This window comes from Odocoileus virginianus, chromosome 5 (genome assembly GCF_023699985.2).
Source record: "Odocoileus virginianus isolate 20LAN1187 ecotype Illinois chromosome 5, Ovbor_1.2, whole genome shotgun sequence".
NCBI classification, from domain to species: Eukaryota; Metazoa; Chordata; class Mammalia; order Artiodactyla; family Cervidae; genus Odocoileus; species Odocoileus virginianus.
The window spans coordinates 61,357,817-61,376,025 of NC_069678.1; the positions used below are offsets into that span (position 1 = coordinate 61,357,817).

Sequence of the window (18,209 nt, forward strand, 5' to 3'; positions counted from 1 at the left end):
CCCACACCAGCTGTTCTTCTCAGTTTACGAAACACTTTAAAGAGGAACTTAGCCATCTTGCCAGAAGCTTTAACCATCTTCTGAGAAAATCTGCTTTTCTCTTACCAGTGGTTCACTGAAAAACTGTTCTTCTGCTATCCCATTCTGTATTTCCTCAAGAATAAAGAAGACTTTCAATCAGAAACAGAAAGTACGACCTTAGACACTGAACCCTTTCCCAACGTGCTGTCAGGGTGTTACTTGGAAATATAAGATCACGTCCTCTGTCAGACTGGCTAGGACTAAACAGGATCTCTTAGGGTAAATTTTTTATATTCTCTCCTTGCATTCAGTTCTCACAGTGTGAACTAGGTTTTATTATCTTCACTTTACAGATGAGAAAACTGAGGCTCAGATGGTACCTACTGAGTAGGAAAGCTGAAATCAAACCCGAAAGAGTTTAAATCTGAAGTCAGAAAATCAGCGCCTGAACTGTTCCCCATCTTAGATCGTAGAACAACCAAAACCTGTCTACTTGACCTAAATTCCCCAGTAGATGTTTTCAGCAGGGAAACTGTCCTGTTGCTGTGATTGGCTCTGGAATTCAACTTGCGTGTTCATTCCTTACACAGTGTTTCGTCAGTAGTGTGCTAAGTCGCTTCAGTTGTGTCTGACTCTTTGTAACCCCATGGACTATAGTCCACCAGGCTCCTCTGTCCACGGATTTTCCAGGCAAGAATACCGGAGTGGTTTGCCATTTCCTACTCCAGGGGATCTTCTCCACCCAGGGTTGGAACCCACAACTCTTAACGTTTCATGCATTGGCAAGAGAGTTCTTTACCACTAGCGCCACCTAGGGTCCAACTTGAAGGTTCTTCTAGACAGGGACACAGCAATGATTATTTAAATGCTTTTGATTTGCAACATTGGTTTCCAAGTAAACATGCTTCTTAAAGATCTAAATGATCTGTTTTCTGCAACAAAGTCTAAGATTCCCAGGATCAAACTCTTTGCCTCAGCACACAAATGCATTAATATCCTAGCTAGAGCCAGGATTTCTGTGCTGAATCTTTTTGGAACATAGCATTCATGCAGCATGATCAAAAGTGTGTCTGTATATGGAGGCAAGGGTGGTAAGGGGGGTGGTTAAAGTATAAATCAAGAAATTCTATCAGATTATGTTTTGGTGCAAATGTATTATATGTACAGCAGTAGCAGCATATTCTTTCCCCATAATTTTCTTAAAAGTGAATCATGTCAGAAGGTGTAATTCACGCTTGTTGTCCCATTCCTATGAGTGCAAAAATAACTTATGTTTCTACAAATATTTTTGAGCCTTTTAATATACATTACAAATATTTTAGACCAATCACATTTTGTTGAGTGTAACATATTTACAAAACAAAAAATATAGTACAATAGATATGAATGAAACAGTGAATCCAATCAACAACGAGCTCTGTCACAACCAAGTATTTAAAAGGAATGCAAAAACCTGTTGGTCTGCATATGTTAAGAGTTTTGAGATAAATAGGGGTCCAGAATTATAATGTATCCGGCAAAGAGACAGGGAGCATCCCAAATTTAAGTTAGATAAGATTCTTTCTCATTGCTAATTACATAATGTTTAATGATGTTTTAAACTGTGAACATGGATGAATTATCCAAACATGATACCAAGCTAATATAGTTCTATCATTTCAAAATGTACGTGACATTCACATAGTATCCTTTTAATTATTATTATATACTGTAGTTCACACAATATCTACAGATGTGAATGAGGAAAAAAGGTCACAGCAACATGTCTCACATTCCAATTTTAAATAAGACAAGCACATACTGCAAACATTATTTTATAATATGTTAATAAATAACACCTAGTTTTTTATGGTTACTCTGAACAGTTTACAGCTGTATATTTAAAAAGAGAATATTTGAGGCGAGTTTCACATTGTCAGCAAAAGGTAAAATAAATAATGAAGCTTTATAACAAAAAAAGAAAGGAAGAGAGAAAGAAAGAAGAGAGTTGTATATAGAACATAAAGTATTTTTGACATGCTGCTTTTCCAGTACAGTTTGCCACAAGAAAATGAAAAACAGAAAGAAACAACAACAACAAAAGATTGTCTTTTAAAAACAATTTTTGAAAGCTTTTCACGATAGTGAGCACAAACCTTTTAAGATTAGATCAAGATCTTTCTGCCCACCTGCTTTGTATGAGTATCCTCTGCACACTGTGTACGTGCACACCCAAAGAGATTACCAAAGTCGTGGAAAACAACCCCTCGCCCCTCAAGGTGAGAAACAGCCAGAACCCTGAACTGAAATCCAACCAGTCTGAAGTCTGCAAAGGTTTCACTCCGGCTTTATTTTCACAGATCTTCCTGTGCAACTGCTTTTCCTGTGGACCCCCAGCAACTTTTAGAACAAACCCCACTGTGATAATCCAAGAGGTCCTATTGCATCAGGTGGGAGCCGGTCTTGATAAGCCATGTCACTTGGCCTGAAGTGGTCTTTCTCTGTCTCTCACTGCAATTGCCCCTGTCACTGTTGTCATCGATTTCCTTCCCACAGCCAGTCACAAAGCTGGAGGACAGGGGATCCATACTAGACAGTCTTCCTGATCAATTGTGAACACGCCAAACTGCCTTACAGCCTGCTCCCAGCTAAGAGCATTTTCTCTGCTAAGCAAAAGGAGGAGCATTAAGCCTTACGGCAAATATTAGAAGTTTCATCAAATCAGGTTGTTATTATGGTATTAAGACATTCTTCAAGCTACCACATCTTTCTAAAGGGAAAAGAAGATAGTAGCCCAACTCTCTGACCAGTAATACAGATTTCTACAGCTTTAGCATCCCTATTTTTCTTCAGTTAGCATTTTCACTAAATTTTAGCTTATCCAGGAAGGACGTGTTGGTAGTAATCACTGGATTATAATATAATCACTTTCCACAGTTCAGGTTCTTTTACATCTGTTAGTCCTCTTGACCAAAAGAAGTGTACAATATTATGCTATAGACCATAGTAAATTTCCATTAAAAAACAAAAAACAAAAAAAAACTTAATGGTCATGTTCCTGAAATCTACATAAAGCCATGGCTCAAATTTTATCTTTCCAAGAAAATCTCAAAACTATTAGTTAGAATCCATCATGTAATCCTATTATTATAACTTTGGCTCATTAGCCTAGCCTCAGACAATGAGATGGGTGCTATGCCTTTGGTGGCCTCTATTTTCAATTTCCCCACAAATTGCTGAGTAGGCTCCCCACAGGGCAGGCTGGAATGTTGTAAAAAAACTCTACAAGGTCATCTGACTAAAAGTTCCTTTCCTGTTTTGGACTTTTTATGGTGGGGACTTGAGAAAACAAACATCCACATTCCTTATTAAAGAGGAATTAATTCACGAGTAACTTAACAGTTAAGTACTGGATATACATTGCTGGAGTTTTGGGTTCACCTGCGAAAACCTCAGAACTGCGACGCACACGAAGCATTAGCACAGGTCTGCAGCAGAAACGGAAAAGCTCATAAGTTAATACAAGGGCTTTTGGCCTTGATTTTCAAATTCAGACCAGGCATCATTGAGCTCCATGAAAATCATCTTTGCATATTGTTCATAGGGTTGCCCAGTAGCCTACAGAAAAAAACAAAAATACACATTAGACACCACAGACCAAAATTTTATTTATATTAAGATTTTCATTGCTAATATGTGGACTCTGAGTAACTGAAATCTTTTTCTGTTAGACCATTTCTCTTTTTTACAGCCCCATCTTGCTGTTGTTTGGTTGCTAAGTCATGTCCAATTCTTTGTGACTCCATGGAGCCCAACAGGCTCCTCTGTCCATGGGATTTCCCAGGCAAGAATACTGGATTGGGTTGCCATTTCCTTCTTCAGGGGATCTTCCTGACCCAGGGACTGAACCCACATCTCCTGCATGGGCAGGAAGATTCCGTACCGCTTGAGACACTAGGGAAACTCACAGCCCCATCTACATGACCCTAGTGACTATGACCTCTCCACAAAGCCCTCCCCCAGGAGTTCACATATGGTAGTAGTGACCAGTCACTCAGTAGGTAACAGAGAATTTATTGGTCAGCCCAAGATGTATCTCCATTCTCCAGTTACCTACCAAGTGACAAAGGTTCATGACTGCGTAGCTCCAATTGATGGACTGCATTTTGAAACACTCATTATTCTATTTCTTAAAAAAAATTTCTTGGAGACCCATAACACAGGCATACAGTTTGCAGATTTTTCTGGGCTCTTCCCCTTTCTCTTCAAGTCACTGAAATACATCGTTTCTTTAATACTATCTGGATTGTCACCAAACGTTTAGGGAGATGAAAATCTAAGACATCAAATTCAAGCGTGTGTTCCCAAGTAGGATGCAGTCACAGCCTCACACTGTAGGACTGACATGGTCCATACGACGGGGCTTCCCTGGTGGCTCAGCAGTAAAGAATCTGCCCACAATGCAGGAGATGTGTGTTCGCTCCCTGGGTCGGGAGGAACCCCTGGAGAAGGGAATGGCAACCCACTCTAGTATCCTTGCCTGGGAAATCCCATGGACAGAGGAGGCTGGCAGGCTACAGTCCATGGGGTCGCAGAGTCGGAACCAGCTAGTGACTAGACAACAATAACAAAGTCCATATGATGGCAAGTGACCCAATTCTGTCAAGGTTTCTGTGTGTTTCTCAACCGGGCCGTCCACTGGTTGAAGTCTCTGACAGTGTAGAGCATGTGTGTGTGTGTGTGTGTGTGTGTGTGTGTGTGTACTTCAGTGAAAACATAAACTAACAATCAATAGAGTGATGAATTTAGCTCCATTTTCTATATTTGGTTGATTCTCACCAATTTTGCCAACTACATTCTAAAGTTTTTTCACTGTATAATCCTGGCTGAATATACTGCCATATTACTGTAGGAGAAAATTTTCCTCTGTCCAACTCTGAGTTCATCCTTAAGTGAGGCACAACTTCTATCTGATCCCTGAAAATTAGTCAGTAATGAAATCCCATACCTAAGTAAAGCCCTCATTCCATTATTTGTAATGGATAGCTTGATTTCTTTGCTTCTGTCATCAAGTATAACTGTTTGTTTAAGTACCTTTCTGAGCCCATGAAATTTATTTTAGCACATACATGGCCTAATGAGAAGCAAGTTGAAAGTGTGATCCTTGACACGCTCACAGACTAAGGAGGGCCGGACGGCGGCGGGGTGCGGGGCAGGCTGTACTCACTTTATCCGGGTGCACCACCAGCACAGCCTTCCTGTACACCTTCTTCACCTGCTCCGGCGTGACCAGGTCTGCCATGCCGACTGGTTTCCACTTAGTCTCGCCAGCCCACAGCACCGTGTGCATTGTGGACAGAAGGGCTCGGATATTCCTCTCTTTGCCTTCAATCCACTCTAGGATCTGTAAACACAGGGGCAGTTAAGAAATTCAAATGCTTCTGAGTCCAGAGCATCTCCACAGTGACTCTGGAAACCCCTCCAGCTCCAGCAACGTCAGGTATCTGCCGAGGTCAGCCTTCCCACGACCTGGACGGCTCTTCTTCCTCCACCCCCTACCTCTTCTTTCTGGTTAACTCCTTACCGGCCTTCAAAAGCCTGCTCAGGAATCTCACACTGTTCCACCCTTGAAAGGCTAAATACCTTCCTTCCTCTCTGGTCCCCCTGAGTTAATTACTTATGCCTAAAGTGTGAACTCTAGGATGGCACACATCATGTCTATCTGGGTCCCTGTTGGGGTCCTTTAATGGACCGGAACCTTGTGGTACGGAGTCGACGATCAGAAAGTAAAAGAGAGAAGGAGGCTGATATCCCTTGGTTTACACAAAGGACCAATATTGTCCTTGACACAGGGCTTGCATCACTCACCAAGGTACCAGGCACCCTCTCGAGTGGGTCTTAGAAGCCCGGGCAGAAAAGTGAGCACGACGGGTCTCCACGCTCCAGAAAGTCAGCCAGAAAAAGAGAGAGAGAGAGAGAGAGACAAAAAAAGACCCGTGGACCTAAGCTCTAATGAAACAAAGGTGCTTTAATGATTTTTCTATGAGTATATACAGGCTGCAGTACAAGAAACTTCTTTCAGGAATGATAGAGTTCAGCAAACCAAACATACTGCAACGGTTCCCAAGGGAACAAGGAGTAATGTTAGTCACAAGGTCAGGAGACAATCCATATCTCAAGAAAGGGGAAGGGGACTAAGCAGTTTTGTCTTAAAGAGAATGTTTACTAAAGGAGACCCAAGCCTGCCTCACACAATGACCTCAGTCCCTGGGAGCAGCGTGCTGTTCCACTTGAAGAGGGACAGAGGACTCATGAGAGAAAGCACGTAGGCATCCTCCGTCAAACATTCTCTGACAGGTCCCTGCTATCTGCTATGTCTAGTAGAGTGTCTGACATGTACACACACACACACACACACACACACACACAAATTCCTTGGAAAAACAAAAACAAATTTCTCCAGGCTACCTTTTAAACACATTTCTATCATAAAATGTACTACACTTCACTGTAATTGTGAGTTTGTCTTTCCCCTGCCATTAGGCAGACCTGTTTGAGGAAGGATACTGTGTCTTACGTATCACTCTAACTCGGAAACAGTATGCCTGGCAGGAAAAGAGCTTGAAAAGGTCTGTTAAATGAATTAATACATTTAGTCATTCATTCCAACTATGACCATTCATAGTCTGAATCATCATAGTTGGAACAAATGAGGTCACTAAATTGAAAGGTTTGTAACAATGAATCAGCAGTTAGCACATAACAGAAGCTCAAAGTGAATGATGACCACTCTCCCAAACAATTAAATACTCCATACCAACTAAATAACCAAGCATAGTTTAAAAGACATAAACCACTTTCTTTTACAGAAAATTGTCAGAGTTTACCTAATACACAAAGGCTCTTGAGATGGAGCACAGTGTTTATGGAAGGGACATAAAACCTTTATAACACTGCATGAAGTGAACAGCAAATGTAAACTGAGTATCATAGACTGTACTGCAAATTCTATCTCTACATCTTCAACAAATTATGGAAAACAATAGTGGTATATTTTTCAACATGTGTACCATTGAGTGGTTGTGCCATTCTGGTTTTGGAGTACCAGATTAGACTCTCATCTTCCAGGCTGTAACTGTGTCAGTATATTTTGTCACATGGGAATTCAGCCTGTCTGTGACAAACTTTCCAGTTCTCTTGATCTTCACAAACTTTTTTACTACCTCACACCATTCATCAACATAACCATCCTTTGGTCCCCCAGTTAATCATTTTCCAGATAATATCTTCAGCTATGAAGTAACATCTCTGTTTTCTCATCTATGACACAATGAAGTTATAGTCACTGGTTTGCAAACCTTAGAAGAAAAGAATATGGAAACATTCTCTTTCCCCAAATAAAATCTTACCTAGACATCCAAGAATTGGAAATAGATAAAAGTAGAAATGCTCTGGTTAAAAGTGAAGTGAAGCAGTGTAGAAGCCAGAGACCCCACTTCCCTTAGCCTCCCTCCCTTTCACCTTCCCAAACCTTCCAGGTCTAATATTATAGGAGTGAGTAATTCCCAGGCACATCAATCAATAGCTCTCTCTCTATCAGCAAAGAAGAGATCCTGAGGGCATCCATCAATCTAGTTTTATATAAAGCTATCAAAGCAGAAACAGAACGTAAATAATGCATCCTTCTTACCACCAAATCATAATGACTTTACCTATAGACTGCAATGCCATCTAAATAATAAGATCACATCTTAAAGAGTGCCATTGCTTATTTGAAAATGTAAATGAAGAAAATCCACACTATGTATTATGGAATAAGTGTACTGTATTAAAGAAATGAAACAACATATACAGCACTCCCCGAAAGTGCTTTTCTATTAAAGGACACAGCTGTACTCAAATCACAACTACAAGAACCAACTGAAATACAGTGGATGCCAGAAAACTAACATGGCACCTTCTATAGGTTAGTCCCACGCTGACAGTTCCACACAACACAATAATCACTGTGGGCCAGGGGCTCACTCACCTTTAATTTCTCAGGATCCATCTCCTTAGCCATTTCCTCCTTTCTCATCTCAGCTATTGTTCGAGGCCCCTTTTTGTCTTTGTGAGCATTAAAACCTTGACCAGAGAGTAGGTCTTCAAAGTCAGCTGCTTTTTGTTTCCCTTCTGCAACATAATATTTTAAAAATTACTATAGTTTTTACTCATAAACATAATATCATAACACTTAGGCATAGTGCATAGTGCTTTCACAGGTACTATGCTCCTTAATCCTCTCACTTAGCCTGTGGGTAGGGTATGAGACTGTCATATCCATTTTATAGATGAAGAAAGTGAAGTCTGGAGAACTTAAGAGATCTGTTCAGTATCACATGCAATGTCCATGGCAAAGCTCAGACTCGAGGTTGGGTTGTTGCACTAACCTAATTCCATAATTCCACGTCCACCATTCCATCCTTTCACGGATGAGGATAGTCATGATTCTAACCACTACTTGCTCCCCACCTCAGGCCCCAGTCATACAACTAGCTAGCATCAGTGATGGGCCTATGACCTGGGTTTTGGTACTTGAAATGCATGCACACTGCTGCTTTCCTGCCCATACTCAGCTGACACTTTTAGTCCATCACAGAGCTCTTTTCCCCTAAGTCTGGTTTTGGCCTCACAATCTTTATCAATCTGCTTGGAAAAGCAGCCTAGCATGGTAGTAGCAAAGGGCAAGGGCTCTGGAGACAGACCCCCAGGTTTGAATTCAAGCTCTGCCTTTATTAGCGATGTGATCTTGTGACAAGTTCCTTACCGTCTTCCTGCCTCAGTGTCCTCATCTGTCAACCAGGCATGGTGTTAATAATATGACTTATCTCATAAGGTTGTTGTGAAAATTGGTGAGTTAAATATTTTTAAGTGCTCAAAACAGTGCCTGGCTATTAAATGTTTGCTGTTAAAACAGAACCACAACACAAGAGTCCATTCAGTCCATGCCTTCAACCAAAGCTGTTGTCTGACTTGAAACCCACCTGCCATCCCTATACTGAGAGGCATTCTGAACATACATTGTCACACACACACACTCAGATGTGGGTGCTCTGAGATAAGGGATTTTGTCTGTCTTGTTCGCAGCTGTATCCCCAATGTTTTCTACACTGAAGATACTCCATAAATATTTACTGATTGACGACACTCACCTCACATCTACTCAAAATAAAAACGGAGGGGAAGCCAAATGACTCTGCGGAATTACCCGAGAATATCCATTGCTAACCAAAGAACAAACATGATGTTACAAAGTTCTAAGAAAGACTCCTTGTCATGTAAGTATCATGAGAAGCAGAGTGTGGTGGTGAATGAATGGTAGGGGTTCTAGAGTCACATTGCCCTGGTAGATCTTGGCTCTGTCACTTACGAGCTATATGGACCTAGGAAATTATTGATCTCTGTCTACAACAAGGGTTTGAAGATGTATGAAACAATATGTGAAAACTGCTTAGAATAGCACCTGACATATAATAAACCCTCAAAAGATGTCAGCTATAGCTACTCGGAAAAGTAGAATTTCCTTTTGCATGTTCCATAGAAAGGCCTGTTTCCTCATCATGTCCCTATACATTCCATTCTTGGGTATAATGAAATCAACTGAGATGTAAAACATATCATTCCAGGCCTTCTAGAAAATCCAAATGTAACCATCCCTTCTATGAAAAATATATTATTTTTCACTTGCTATCAAGAACCCCACTTGAAAAAAGAATCTCATCCAGAGTTATCCTTCAGCCTTAGCTTTTGGGCCACTTTGTGTTCTTTTAATTTTCTTCTCAGAAGAGAGGGAAAAACCATCACAGGCAACCCAAGGATCTCAGGAACATCCACCAACCAAAGAATAATCAAGACCAAATGTCCAAGACATGCCCACTCCTCTAACTGGGATCCAAGGGAAAATGTGAACACAGTGCTTGAAATGTTTCCAACTTTTGACTTCCACCCCCTCTTCCAAAGGGATGACAGCTTCAAGGGCCATCCAGCCCTCCACTCACTTCTATTCAATACTCCTTTTGTGCTTCCTACCTGTCTAGTGTTCTGCTAGGTGCTAAGGCTAATGAGGCAAAAAAAGACCCAGTCCCTGCCCGCCATTTGGTCTCAGAGTGCAGAGAGACAGACAGGTGAGCCAGCACTTACAAAACCACAGTGTGTTGGGAGAATGATAAAGCTAGGAGCTCCAGGCACAACACTGGGAGGGATCATGCTGTGTCATTACAATTCAAAGACTGCCTAAAAAAACTGCCAAATTTCCTGTCTCCTCCTTCAGACATGCATACCTCTGGACATCCTCCAGCCAGGCCCCGTACCATCATCCTTACCCAAATTGGCTGCTCCCCTCCCACGCTCGCTCTGGCCCGCAGGCACGGATGAGAAGCTCACGTTGTAGTTGGGCCGGTTCTGGGGAGAGGAGTGGGGCATGCTGGACGGTGGCTTGGACTGTGTCTGCTGCCAGTTGTAGCCACCCCCCTGCTGCCACCCCCCACCCATGGGCTGGGGAGATGCTTTCTGTGGCGAGCTGAGAGGTGGAAATCCACCACCCAATCCAGTTGGTGTGGAAGGTTTGCTGGCAAATGAAGAACCACCTACAGGAAAAACAGAAACAGAATATTGTGAGTAGCCTCTAACTCCTGTGTCCCAACTCACTGTTTACAATGACTTTAGTGGAACCTCCCTTGACTAGTGGCATAATTAGCCGTCCTAATAGCTAAATAAATTGCATTCATATATTTTCCTTTAATCCTCACAATGACATTTTTAGATATGTATTAACAGTTCCATTTTTCATTTTGATAAACAAACTGTAGCTCAGAAAAGTTAAGTGATTTTTCTGCAAGTCACACAGCCATAAAGTGGCAGAACTGGGGCCTGCGTCCAAGTCTGACTCCAAGAAGAGCCTTGGCTCTTCCACTATACCATTGCAGCCCTCCTTCCCACCCTCTCAGAAGATTCTATTTCTCAACTTGAGCAAAAACTATCAAATGACAAGAACAGGGAATAAAGCAAAAATACATTCACTTGTGAAGCTGCTAATTAAACTTCAACAATCAGGATTACTCACTGTCTGTTATAAATACCAGCATGGTTAGTGCCCACAAGTAAACAATGGTGTTCTAAAATTTCATAACTAGGTTTCAATTTCACACTACTTGCACTTCATTGCAGGAGACTAAACACAGCTAACACTCTGACAACTCCGAATAGGGTAAAGAATCTTATTCAAGCTTTAAAAAATGATATTACTCTGTCCTGGGAATTTAAGTAGAATTCTGACTCTGTAACTCCTAACTTTTAAGTACTCACTGCATAAATGCTGGGCTTTTCCCAAAATATGAGGACCAGCTATGACTCATGTTTGAAGAGGTGATCTCCAGGAACACTTTCAGGCACCAATACCAAAGCAACAGTGATAATAAAATAACATTTATATAGCTCTTTTAGAATTTACAAAATATGTTTATGACTATTACTGTCTTTAATCTATATAACACCCTTAGAAAATAGGTAGTATTGCTGGTTCCACTTTATTTATTTTTCTTTGTCAAAATTACCATTTATTTTTTCATTTTTATACAATTTTTAAAGGTTACTTTTCATTTAGTTATTACAAAATCTTGGCTATATTCCCAATGTTTTACAGTACATCCCTGAGCCTATCTTATACCCAATAATTTGTACCTCCCATTTCCTCACCCCTCTATTGCTCTCCCCCCACTCCCCACTGGTAAGCTCTAACTTGTTCTCTATATCTGTGGGTCTGCTTCTTACCTGTTATATTTCTTGTATTTTTCAGGTTCCACATATAAATGATATCATACAGTATTTGTCTTTCTCTCTCTGACATACATTGCTTAGCATAATGCCCTCCAAATCCATCCATGCTGCTATTAATGGCAAAAATGTTTATTCTTTTTATGACTGAGTAGCATCACTGTGTATATTACTATATACCATATCCTCTTTAACCACTCCTCTGCTGACGGACACTTGGTCACTTCCATATCTTGGTAATCGTAAATAATGTTGCTATGAACACTGGGGTGCATGTATCTTTTCAAATTAGTGGGGGTTTTTTCCAGATGTATACTCAAGAGTGGAATTGCTAGGTCATATGGTAATTCTATTTTCAGTTTTTCGAGAAATGTCCATACCATTTTCCACAGTCTGGCCCCACTTTAAAGATGGGGAAATCAAGGCGGTATACTTGGTATACTTATAGGCTAATGGTCACACATATAGTAAATGGAGCTGGGATTTGACTATGAGCTTCCTGTCTCCACATGTCATGTTCATTTCCTGCATCCATAATCTCGAATTCCTCCCCAAATCTCTTGAGTCTTTTATTGCAACTCATCCCTCACTTAACTGTCTCTTTTTTCTATCGATATTGTTCCTCTGATCTGATCTGGGTTCCTCTTCCCATTCCCACTGGGAATGCTGTTATGACCAGCAGACTTGGAATCAATCTGTGTCTGTTCCATCATACATTCATGCATTCATTCTTACATGCATTTATTTATTCATTCATTCATGTGTTAATTCATCAGTATTTGTTGAGCATTACTAAGTACCAGAAAGTAAAAAGATTTTATCTTCTTAGGCTCCAAAATCACTGAGGATGATGAGTACAGCTAGGAAATTATAAAGAAATTAAAAGACACTTGCTCCTTGGAAGAACAGCTATGACAAACCTAGATAGTATATGAAAAAAGCAAGGACATCACTTTGCCAACAAAGGTCCATATAGTCAAAGCTATGGTTTTTTCCAGTAGTCATGTACAGATGTGACAGTTGAACCATAAGGAAGACTGAGTGCCAAAGAATTGATGCTTTTGAACTGTGTTGCTGGAGAAGGCTCTTAAGAGTTCCTTGGACAGTGAGGAGATCAAACCAGTCAATCCTAAAAGAAATCAACTCTGAATATTCATTGGAAGGACTGATGCTGAAACTGAAGCTTCAACACTTTGGGCACCTGATGCAAAAAGCCAATTCATTGGAAAAGACCCAGATGCTGGGAAAGATTGAGGGCAGGAGGAGAAGGGGACAACAGAGGGTGAGATGGTTGGATGGCATCATTGTCTCAATGGACATGAGTTTGAGCAAACTCTGGGAGATAGTGAAGGACAGGGGAGCCTGGTATGCTGCAGTCCCCAAGGTCGCAAAGAGTCAGACACAATTTAGCAACTAAACAACAACTAAGTACCAGATACAGCGCACTGGGAATACAACTGAAGAGTCTACAGAGAATCCTCCCTCTTCTGAAGTTCAGTGAAAAACTCATCTCCTTGACCTCAGTGTTACCACCTGTAAAATCAGAACTATGTCTACATCGCAGAAATACCATAAAGGCACAATGACTATGTTAAAGCTCTTCACAATTCCTGAACTAAGCAAATAAAAGGCATTATTTTAAAATAATGCAAATTCATATTTCCAGCATGTACCCACACACCATAAAGGCTCAATAAATACTTGGTAATAGAAAAAGGGAATGACACTGCTGCACACTACAGGCTGGCATCACCCCTGTTATGAAGCCCTTCTTTGTGAGCCTCTGAGCCCCTCTGCCAACAGCACATCAATATACCTTAGGTTGGGTAGACATTCCACACTGGAGTTTCATCTTTTATTTTAAGGATGCTTACAATCTTCTTTCTGAATATATTTATTATTTAAAAATTCAGTAACTACAGAAAGAACTGAAAAACTTAAAAAAATTCTTCCATGTTCCCACCACTTCGTCATTTATTTGTTCATTTATAATACACTATTGAGCATCTTCCCCACGTGAGGCTTCAGATACAATGGTGAGATGGCAGACGCTGTCTCTGATCTCAAGCTGCTCATCAACATTGTAGGGCTTTCTGATATCTACCCTTTCAGAATACTTTTATAAACATCTTTTAGACTGGTTAGCAATTCTAATTTTTAAAGCCACTGAAGCAGAGAACTGACAGAAATATAAAGTAGTAGCTAAACCCAGAGCCCACAGCTATTCTCATTAAAAGCAAAAGCAGTGGTTGTCAAACTTGGCTGTGCATTAGACTCACTTGAGTAGCTTTAAAAATTTTCTCTATACCCAAGCCACAACCAAACTAATTAAATTGGAATATCTATGGGAAGAACTATGGTGTTTGTATCAGAATTGTTCAATGTGAAAATACCTAAAGGAGAAGCATGCTATTTTTTTTTTAAATCATAGCTATATAACTTAGAAGTTTAATTTTTACTCTAAAGCAATTGCCTAGGAGTCAAAAATTTTAGTGTGTAAGTAGCCCTTGCTTATATACTCATTCGCTGTACAGTTTCAGGAAAAGCACTTACCTTTCCTAAATTACGTGACTTGAAAATGAGGCAATTTAGGAAACTAGTTTCCCCAGCAGTTTTTAAGAATCACTGCATTTCAAAAACAAGTAACTCTTCAAAAAAACATTTTTTAATTTCCCTGGGGTCCAGTGGTTAGGATTCATGGGCTTTCACTGTGGTGGCCCGGGTTCAATCCCTGGTTGGGAAAAGTTCTGCAAGCTATGAGGCGTGGCAAAAATAAATAAATAAATAAATAACCACCACTCTTGAACTCCTCCGAGTAGGTATGCTGTTGTAGTAATAAAGACGCAGCTATTCTAAAACTATTTTTGTTGTCTATTAATATTGTTGAGATCCAAGGAAATGGAAGATACAGATGTGGGACAGGGGAAGGCAAGGAAGACCCTGTGGCAGTGAATGGGATTAAATTATGTGTTAATATCCACTGATCACCTGTCTCCATCTCCTGGAAGGCAGAGCAGTGACACCCATCCCAGAGCAAAAAAACATACTTATAGCAGAGATTTTGGTTTCTAAATACCATTCCCCACAAAAAGGAATGAGATTTCTCAGAAATGCCTGATTATAGGATAGGCATGTAAAAAGTTCAAGAGAAGCCTAGGACACCTTGTGCTATAAAGAAAGTTCTCAAAAATGATGGAATCAAGTGAAAAGGATATAAAAGTCAGAAGAAAGAGCTTTCACAAATCAAATGTGGGACCATGTGAACATTAAATAATGACAGTAATAGATGATAACCAACTGAGTTAAAAAATAATCCATTAGTCCATTATGATGTGAGAGAGGGAGGGAGTCAGAAAGGAAGGAAGGGGATGGGAGAGGGAGAGACAGGAGATTCTTCCTCAGAATGAAATGCCAATTAATATATATAGAAAGAAGAAGGGAATCAGAAAATCACAATTTTGCAGATATCATGGTAGTAGCTGCTTTAGGCAAGACTCATCAATGAATGCTAAAATCAGCGGGTAAAAGTCAGATGGAGAGTTGGATAATCTCAAATTATCTTTCCAGATTACTCATTAATTACTGAAGGGAAAAATGGTAACTTCATGGTGAAGGAAACCTGGCTGACATTACCTTAACCAAGTGATCAAAGTTAACAATCAAGACTTTGGCAACTGGCCTGTACCCTTCAAATATCAATGTCATGAAAGGCTGAGGAATGATTCCAGGTTAAAGGTGTCTAAAAGGACATGATAACTAGATGCAAGACATGATGCTGAATTTTTTAAAAGAACTTCTTATAAAGGTCACCTATTCAGTAAGGCCTTCCCTAACCACTTGATATTTAAAATAACACCCTGGCCCATCCCCCACACGCCATCACTTTCTGCCTTATTTTTTTCACAGTACTCATCATGGGGTTATAGTGCAAGCCAGAGACCTAGACTTCATGGTGTTGAAACTTTGTGATTTGGGCATGTTCCTTAAACTTCCGTGTCTGTTTCTTCATCTGTAAATGAGGATTATAATAGTTTCTACTTCAAAAAATATTGGGAAGATTAAATGAAATGATATATGTAAAGCACTTAAAACAGAGCCTGGTACAGAGTAAAATGTCCAACTAAACATTAATTGTTTTTATTAGTTGACATTATATTATATATTTATTCATTTAATGTTTATTTCCCCTTCTAGAATATAAACTTTAAGAAGAAGGAATTTTTTAGAATTTTTTAGGTTTTGTTAGTTTGGCTGGTTGGTTTTCACTAAAACAATGTTAGAACACAGAAAGCACTTAATAAATAATTGTGGGATGAATAAATGGGTAAAAAATGAACACTGAATAAGATTTTATTTGAAATAGAACTTTGCCTGTTTTATAGAATGTTATTATTCTAAAATTTGAACTTGAAGATACCAAAAAAAGGGAACATAATTTTGAGAGTTCTTAAAAGGAAAAAAGATCTAAATGATATAAAAGGAAAAGTCAAGATTCTAACATGACTACTAGCAAAAAATAAAATGGTAGCATGTTCTCATTCCTTGCAGATAATTCAGCTCTAAATGCTTCAGGAGGCCTTTTGGGGAAACTAAACTATCAAGTTGGCTTATTTAAACCTTTGTGTCAGAGCTACCTCACCCTTATTTAACAACTCTGCACTTCACGGAGGAGGATGGAAAAGGAGGAGGAAAAAGTTTCAAAACACACTAGTCCAATCAACTACAACTTGAAGAAAGACTTCTTGGTAAAACAGAACCCTGCACACTGTACCCCTCACTAGGGAGCATTATGAGCACCGATTCTCAGAAGTTTCTGCAATAATCAAAGTCCACTGAAGCTGGTGTTTCCAAAACTACTTGCTCATAAAACACTTAATTGAAGTCCACTGAACCCAGTGTTTCCAAAATTACTTGCTCATAAAACACTTACCCTATATAATAATAATAATAATTAACATCTGATGAAAAAACTCTTTAGAAATACTCTTCAGAGAGTCTATTTTCTGTATGGTTGTTTACAAACTGACCAGAGAGGACTGTGGTCCATGGAGAGGAGAGGGACACGGTGTGAGGATCTCACTGGCAACTTCAGAGTAAGACCTGCACACAGCTGGCCCCACGTGGCACAACTCTATCTGACCGCCCTTGCCTCTCACTGTTTCCCTGCATAGTCACTACTCTCGGTGCAGTCAAACTCTCTTTTCAGATCCTCCCAGAAGTTCTAACTTTATTTACACTACTACTCCAAACTCAGGTATTGGAGAAATGCATTAACAGGGGTTAGCTCCAACCCAGCATTTGAAGCCTGTTTCCTTTTCTAAAAAGACAGTTTCAGGTTTTAGAATACAGCTTAAAAATACAGATTATTTTAGATCCCAGATAAACACTACAGCTTATTTTAACACCAAAGATTTAGATTTGAGGCTTTGTAGCCAAAAGTAAGTATGTATCTTCATTTGTTATGTGTATACCTAATGTCCCAAGGTCAGCAAAAGGGTCCAGAGTCTGGGGTTTGTTTTGATGGGTGGGAGTACCATGCGAGGAGCCTGTTGGGCTGGTGGCAGCTGACTTGCTTCCCATTCCAAAACCTCCTGAAAAAAATAAGAAGGTCATTGCAAATGTGTTAGTTGTCTGAGGCTAAATTCTGAAGTCATAAATCCAGAGCTATTGCTCACCTCATCTCTAAGGGCAAATTAGGATAAGGTTGGCAAATATGTTAGAAGTTGCTAGACCCCATTTCCCTAATTTAAGTGCGTAGTGACCTGGAGCAATGACAGGGAACAGAAAAGGTATAAGTCATTTCCTAGCCACTCCTCTAAACTATTATGTCTGGTGCTTACCTCGTGTCACCTGACTCCGTTCTTTCCTATGGGATTTCCTAGGAGAGGAGTCAGAGCTGAATTCTGGTTCTGCCGTTTCCTAGCTGAGTGACATTTGACATGTTGCTTAACTTCTCTGAGTGTTGATATTTTCTTGTTGGTTACATAAGGAAACAGCAACTGCTTTAGAAAGTCTCTGTGATAGACATACAGTGTGTGTGTGTGTGTGTAACTTGCACAGTGTCAGAAAAATAATCACACAAGATGGCTCTCAAAAAATACAATACTAGCCATGAGAAAGAGAATTTATTTACTACAGACAAATTCAGAGCTAAAACAAGTTCTCTGTAAGAGAGAAAACCATTCAGATCATGCAGCACCTACTCTATTCTGGAAAACTTCAAGTAAGTAATTTCATTTAAACTGTGTGGGACAAGAATTATGAATTCCATTTTACAGATAAGAAAACTGAAGTTCAGACTGGTAAAAAAAATTCAAGAGCTTCTAAATGGTTGAGTTAGATGTATACCCAGATCTGTCTAACTCTATTGTCAAGGCAAACATTTCGCAAATCGAGAC

At 39.9% G+C, this 18,209-nt stretch overlaps 1 protein-coding gene across 3 annotated transcripts in view; it reads right to left on the bottom strand.

The window, feature by feature from the left end:
* Positions 1 to 1,304: 1,304 nt before the first annotated feature.
* The window catches only part of DNAJC6 (DnaJ heat shock protein family (Hsp40) member C6), a 174,175-nt gene continuing 157,270 nt past the window's right edge, over positions 1,305 to 18,209 (bottom strand). For all 3 annotated transcript variants that reach the window (XM_020877759.2, XM_020877760.2, XM_020877758.2), the window contains exons 15-19: positions 17,283 to 17,402; positions 10,362 to 10,625; positions 8,030 to 8,172; positions 5,228 to 5,404; positions 1,305 to 3,618 (exon numbers count right to left, since the gene is read on the bottom strand). In XM_020877759.2, coding sequence (XP_020733418.2) covers positions 3,517 to 3,618; positions 5,228 to 5,404; positions 8,030 to 8,172; positions 10,362 to 10,625; positions 17,283 to 17,402 — 806 coding nt within the window. In that variant the 3' untranslated portion in view covers positions 1,305 to 3,516. The remainder of the gene's footprint in view (positions 3,619 to 5,227; positions 5,405 to 8,029; positions 8,173 to 10,361; positions 10,626 to 17,282; positions 17,403 to 18,209) is intronic.